Source organism: Ipomoea nil, unplaced genomic scaffold, assembly GCF_001879475.1.
Source record: "Ipomoea nil cultivar Tokyo-kokei standard unplaced genomic scaffold, Asagao_1.1 scaffold2965, whole genome shotgun sequence".
Taxonomy (NCBI): Eukaryota; Viridiplantae; Streptophyta; class Magnoliopsida; order Solanales; family Convolvulaceae; genus Ipomoea; species Ipomoea nil.
In genome coordinates, this window is record NW_017619393.1 from 87,958 (window position 1) to 94,714 (window position 6,757).

Genomic DNA, 6,757 nt, shown 5'->3' on the forward strand with positions numbered 1-6,757 from the left:
TTGCCTACTGCTTGCCTGAGTTCTTTCTAGGATTTCCGGTGCAATGTTTTCCGGTGAAGCAATGACAGCTACACTTTTATTAAGCGAAACAATGACTGTTGTTCTTCCTTTCTGGTTAGCCTTCGATATGGCGCTGTCTTCTTAAGCGAAAATAGGACGACGGTGACGGCGTTGCAGGAGGCGTTGGCGTCGCGGTGAGGATGGTGGCGGACGTTGCCGCTACAACAAGGAAAGGCAGCGGAGGTGGCAGGATTCCCGGTCGATTCATCGCTACTGTCTTACCTTGCTTCAGGCAGCCCTGGCTTCGGCCGTCATTGTTTCTCCTCTTTCAGGTGACTCCTTACCGCTGCTCCTCAAGTTTCAACGGCAAACGGACGACGGAGGCGGTGGCGTTGTGACGAGACCAAGTGGTGGAGGCGGAGCTGGGATTGCACGGTGACGTCGCTGCTTCCTTCATCTCTTTCAGGCGACGCCGGCAACCTCCTTTTGCCGCTGTTCGTTGGAGCTATGGTCTCCTGGTTGCCGCTGCTAGGGCTTCTGGTTGGTTAAACAAGAAGATGATGATGGAGGATTATAGATTGGGCCGGGTCTGGCCCAATTCGTCCAGGCCTGGACTAGTCTTTAAAAAAAAAAAAATCCTGGGCCTATTTAGTATTTTGGGCTTGCTTCAGCTTTCATTCATCATATTTGGACTTTTTCCACCTTAATTGTTCAACTTTAATTTGTCATTAATTCATTATTAAATTATCATTCAATTTAGGACAAATATTAAGTTTTAATTTGTTGTTTGAATTTTAATTTAATGTTATGGTGTAGAATTGAATTTTCTCAAAATTTATAATTTATAGTTAATAATATATTAATATGAAAAATCAAAGCATGCTATGTATATTTATTAAATAATTATTTTATTACACATTTAGAAAAGCATGCATTCAGGTTGGATTTAGCATATTATTAACTCATAAATTCATTATTAAAATATCATTCAATTTTGGATCCTTAGGCCAATTTAGGACATTATGGCCTACTAAAGCAGTTTGTTTGGTTTCTCATTAATTTTGAGCATATTTTAGTCCTATATTTCACTTGGGACTTTAAAATCTTTTTTTTTTGAAGAAGCTATTTGGGACCTATCTTGGGTCATTAAAGCATGGATCCTACCTTTTTTTTGATTGATACTTTAATGATAATTGTAGTTTTTTTTTTTTTTAATTATAACATGTTTATCAACTTTTTGAAAATTATATGATGCTTCATTAAAAGTAGGCCGAAATAATATCCGGTGGGAGTAGATCCCAATACATAGTTGCAGTTTGCTGATAAGCCGTAGTAGCTAAAGCATGAGCTAGATGGTTTTCTAATCTAGGAATAAAATGAAACGAACAAGACTGAAACGAAGATGCAATAAGCCTGCAAGTGTCAATGTCATAGCCTAGATACGTGCGCAACACAACGGTTGGTGTAGTAAGGTAGCGATGTAGTGTCAGGCAGTCCATATATACCTCAATATTCTGCTCTCCCCGATCCTTCAACCATGATAGAGCTTCTTTACATGTGAGTGCCTCAGCCATAAGTGGCGAGGAGCATCCTTGTAGTGGTCCACTGTATGCCGAGACATATCCCCCGTCCGTGTCTAGTAAGACTGCCCCCAAAGCAGCCTGTCCTGTCTCTTGCATGTACCCCCCATCCACACGGCATAATCGCCTTGGTGGTCCAGGCGGCTCGGCAGTGAGCAGGTTCGCAGCATGGAGTTCGGCGCTTCCTTGCAGCGGGTTCGGCATAGCTGGGAGCGTGGTGGCTAGGGCCGTGGGCTGTGGGTGCACCCGTGTCCACGCCAGCTTGGCAGCAGCGGCGGTCTTGAGCACCACCTCCGGGCGTGGTAATGTTGCTTCCCAAACGGCCCTGTTCCTTGCTCTCCAAACATTGTAAAGTATTGCTACTGCATATAATATCCCATCAGAGTCTAGAACATTTAGAAGTTCATCAAACCAAACATAAAAAATATTTGTGATTATATTTGGAATTGTGAGGTTAGATTTATCCCAAATGTTCCTTGCAAAATCACACAACACCAAGGCATGCATTGTGTCTTCTTGAGATAATCCACACATGGCACATCGTGGATCCACATACACCCTCTTTATAATCAAGTTTGTAGTAGTAGGAAATATATCACTAATGGCTCTCCATAGAAACATTCTCCATTTTGGGGGGATTTTTAGCTTCCATAGGGATAACCATTTTGTAAATACCCCATCAGTCTGTTGATAATTTCCCATTACTTGCTTATATCCACTTTTAACAGAATACTCTCCTCTTGGATCCCCATGCCAATACCAGGTATCATCATATTCCGGGGAGATGGGTATCTTCATAATTTCCGCCACATCATTGGGTTGAAATAAGTCAGTTAAGATCGAGGGATCCCTAACACCAGTTTGCTAGTCTATCAAACCTGCCACCTTGGCTCCTTGCAACTGTATTGGCATTTCTGTTTGTATCATTGGGTCATGGTCATTTCGTAGCTAGGGGTGGGTCCATATGAATGTAGACTCCCCATTACCTATTTTGCGCCTCACCCCACCACAAATAATACTCTTTGCTGCCATGATGCTCCGCCAGCAGAAACTGGGATTATTTCCCACTTGTGCATCAAAGAAAGATCCTTTCGGAAAATACCGGGCCTTATACACACGTGCCACCAGAGAGTCAGGCTTAGTCAACATTCGCCACGCCTGCTTTCCTAGCATTACAAGATTAAATGCACGCAAATCTTTGAATCCCAGCCCACCGTATTTCTTCGGGACACATAACTTGTCCCATGCCTTCCAATGTATTCGCCTGTCAGTTCCAGAATCCCACCAGTAACGATTCATCGTCCTTTCTATCGCCGTACACACTGATACAGGTAACAAGAAAACACTCATTGAAAACATAGGCATAGATTGTGCTACAGTCTTCAAAAGAATTTCCTTCCCCGCCTGTGATAGCAGTTTTTTATTCCATGATCCAATCCTTTAACGGATTTTATCCTCCACATACGCAAAAACTGCTTTCTTGTGTCTTCCAATAAAAGAGGGGAGTCCCAAATACTTGCCAAATTCGGTGCCTGTGCCACACCCAAAATCTGAGCCACACTTTCTCTATCCTCGTTACTAGTATTTCTGCTATAACATATACTCGACTTATGATAATTTACTGCCTGCCCGGATAGATTCTCATACACAGATAGACACCTTTTAACCTCAGTTGCTTCCTCCGCCTTGGCCTTAAAAAACAGCAGACTATCATCTGCAAAAAATAAGTGAGAAATCGGGGGGCACCTCTTGCTACCCTGCAGCCATGTATTGATCCCACATTATGTGCCTGCTGCAACAACAAAGATAGTCCCTCTGCATAAATAATAAATAGATATGGGGACAAAGGATCCCCTTGCCTTATTCCACGAGTGGGTATAATAGGATCACATCTTAAGCCATTCACCTGAATATTATATGAGACAGAGGTTACACATTTCATAATCAACTCCACCCAACCACCATGAAATCCCAGCGCCAACATCATCCTTCGTAAGAAGGGTCATTCGACCCGATCATATGCCTTTGCCATGTCTAACTTGAGAGCACTCCATCCCCCCACTCCACATTGTTTCCTATTCAAAAAATGGCCCACCTCTGCAGCTAATAGTATATTATCCGTTATCAGTCTATCCGGGATAAATGCGCTCTGTGACTCAGATATTACCCCCTCCATTAACGGCTTCATTCTGTTAGCCAACATTTTTGCCATAATTCTATAGACCACATTACTAAGGGCTATAGGCCGCAAATCAGTGACATACTCAGGGGTTTTCTTTCTTAGGGATTAAAACAATATCAATCTCAGTCAACCCAGGCGGGAAATCACAGGACTCAACACAATTTATTATAAAGCTCGCCACATCACCCCCAACCACATCCAAAAAATGTTGGTAAAAGCCTGGATTCATTCCATTCGGGCCTGGTGCCTTGTCCGGGAACATCACAAACAATGCACACTTAACCTCTTCCAGTTCAAAAGGACGCAACAAAGACTCATTCTGTGCCTGCGTGATTCGCGGGACAACTCCCTCAAAAAAATCCTCCCCGGTTCCCGGGGTTCTAGCACAGAAAATATGATTATAATACTGCAAGATAATATTTTTCATAGGCTCCCCCTCAACCCAATCCCCATTATCATTCATCAATCTAGATATAGTATTCTTCTTTTTTCGGTGAGAGGCATACCTGTGGAAAAACTTCGTATTAGCATCTGCTTCCTTAAGCCAGTGTTGCTTGGCTCTCTGCCTCCAGTAGGCATCCTCCTGAGCTTCCGTGCATCTTAACAGCTGTTCTAGGCGCTGGAACTCTGCAAGGGAGGCCGGGTCAGTACGCCCCCTCAGTCGCTGCTGTTCTCTTGTCAGTTCCTTGATCCGTTTTCCGTACTTATGATACCGGTCTCTACCCCATCGTGTTAACCGGGTCCCACAGTACTGAATACAGCTCTGTAAACCCTGGCCCCTCCCCTCCTGCCAGGACTGCTCTACCACATTCCTGCACCCCTCATCATGCAACCAGGCCATCTCAAAACGAACGCCCCTCCTACGAGGCCCAACACCCCCAGCGGAGTCCTGAATCCCCAAAAAGAGAGCCGAGTGATCAGACTTCCGGGTTCTCAAATTCATCACCTTAGCCCCCATCACCATACCCCGCCACTCGTCCGTTGCTAGAACCTTATCGAGCCTCTCCTCCATCCAGTTTACTGTCTCCTTGCCCTTTTCCCATGTGTACGGATAACCAACCATAGGCAACTGAGCAAGCCCACAGTCCTCAATAGCTTCCCCAAAGCCGCGTAGGAGGCTATTCGGATGCGGATTTCCCCCTCTCTTTTCATTCTGATATAACAAATCATTGAAATCTCCAATGACCACCCATGGGAGGTTCGACCTGCCCGAGAGTGTTCTCAAAAGATCCCATGACTCAGCGCGTCTTGTTCGTTCAGAAAATCCATAATAACCCGTCATTCGCCATTCAGGAAAGCCAGCAATAGTTACCCCAACATCAACATAGTTCGTTGAGTAACTGATTAGCCGAGCCGTACTATTCTTCTTCCACAGTAACGCTATACCACCACTTAACCCATCGCTATCAACATAAAAAAGTCCTTCGTAACCGATCTTAACACGTAATCGTTCTGCATGATCATGTGCCACTTTAGTCTCCATTAGAAATACAAAGTCGGGTTGCTTCCGAGACACCATGTCCACAATCTCCCGAACTGTCCGTGGATTACCCAAGCCACGGCAGTTCCAACTTAAAGTACTCATTGATCCGGGCGGGTCTGGGAACCAGTACCCACCTGCTGCAAGTTTTTTGGAATCTCGGCCATGACAATATCCCCTCCTTCGTACGTCCATCCCTCACCATCCACCTCCGCCCGGCGCCGCTTGGCAATCGCCGCCACCTCCGCCTCAACTACCCCCTCGGTCCGGTTCACACCTTCCGGAGTCCGCCCCACAACCACCCGATCCGCTTGCGACTTCCGCCCCACGGCACGCCGCCCCGACGGCAAAACCCAGCTGCCCCCCACCGGCCTAGGGCCACGGCTCCCTCTGGCCCGTAGCTCCGGGCCATACAAATACTCCTCCACAGGCATTTTCGAGTCCCTTGCCCCACGACAAAACTGATACGAGTGCCCTAGCATCCCGCAGAAATAGCAATAAGTATGAAGGCGTTCATACTTGAACATGACCCAGCAACTCGTCTTATCCCGTTTAATAAAATTCATCCGTCTTTTTTAAGGGCTTATCAACAGGCAACGAAACCCTAATACGGTGATACATCTTCCACGGAGCATTGTCAAAACGATCATCATATTTCACAAACGTACCCAAGAAATTTCCAATCTGTTCCAAAATCCGACTAGACGAGTATCCATTCGGCAATCCATGCAATTGGACCCATAGATCCACCGTATCCAGCACTACATCAACCGGCATAACTCCGTCAGTGACCTATTTACACACCAGCGTGCTATTATCAAAAGACCAGGGACCCTCATTCAGAACCCGTTCCATGTCCGTTACATGATGAAAAACAAATAGAAATCGGCCAGGCTCCACCTCCGTTGCTTCAACCCCGCTCACCGGTTGCCACACCGATGCCAAGACCTGACTCATAAATTCCAACCTGACTAGCTTCCGTGTCAAGAACCTTCCCACCACCCCCCAACTTTCTTCCACCTCGCCGCCCCCCTCCTCGGCAACGGCCTCTTCGTCGGGCATGAACGCCGTTGCTTCTTCTTCCAGCACAATATCGGCCCACCTGGCCGTCAAACCTGCCACGTCCGGTTCTACCGGTGTCGAAGCCATCACGCATGCAGGAATCGAATCACGCTTGTTTGCTTCGTCGGAATTCTTTCGTAGTAAAACGTCGAAAGATCGACCGGAAAACCTAGAGAAACCCTAGGTAGAGAGAAACCCTGCCAACAGCACAATAATCTTGGTATTATTACTAACTACCATATTTTGGTATTCATCGTTGGTAATAATATTAAGTTTTGGGTCTATTTCAGTACTAGACCATTTTTTTCATCCATGTTATAATTCACTTGGGCAATTGAGATTTATGAGCTTAATTTGAGTGATTAAATGCTATAATTATTGTCTTATCCTGTTTTGAGACATTAAGGATTTAAGAATTTAATTGGTATATTGGCTGTTAAGAATTACAAACTA

At 45.4% G+C, this 6,757-nt stretch overlaps 2 protein-coding genes across 2 annotated transcripts; both read right to left on the reverse strand.

The window, feature by feature from the left end:
- Positions 1 to 1,259: 1,259 nt before the first annotated feature.
- Positions 1,260 to 2,378, reverse strand: LOC109162922. Its single transcript, XM_019311631.1, has one exon. The coding sequence runs from the start codon at positions 2,376 to 2,378 to the stop codon at positions 1,260 to 1,262; it is 1,119 nt and encodes a 372-aa protein (XP_019167176.1).
- A 150-nt stretch (positions 2,379 to 2,528) lies between these two features.
- LOC109162924 lies at positions 2,529 to 3,792 on the reverse strand. Its single transcript, XM_019311632.1, has 4 exons — positions 3,604 to 3,792; positions 3,370 to 3,486; positions 3,046 to 3,271; positions 2,529 to 2,902 (listed from the first exon to the last, which is right to left on the reverse strand). The coding sequence occupies exons 1-4, from the start codon at positions 3,790 to 3,792 to the stop codon at positions 2,529 to 2,531; spliced, it is 906 nt and encodes a 301-aa protein (XP_019167177.1).
- Positions 3,793 to 6,757: the final 2,965 nt, after the last annotated feature.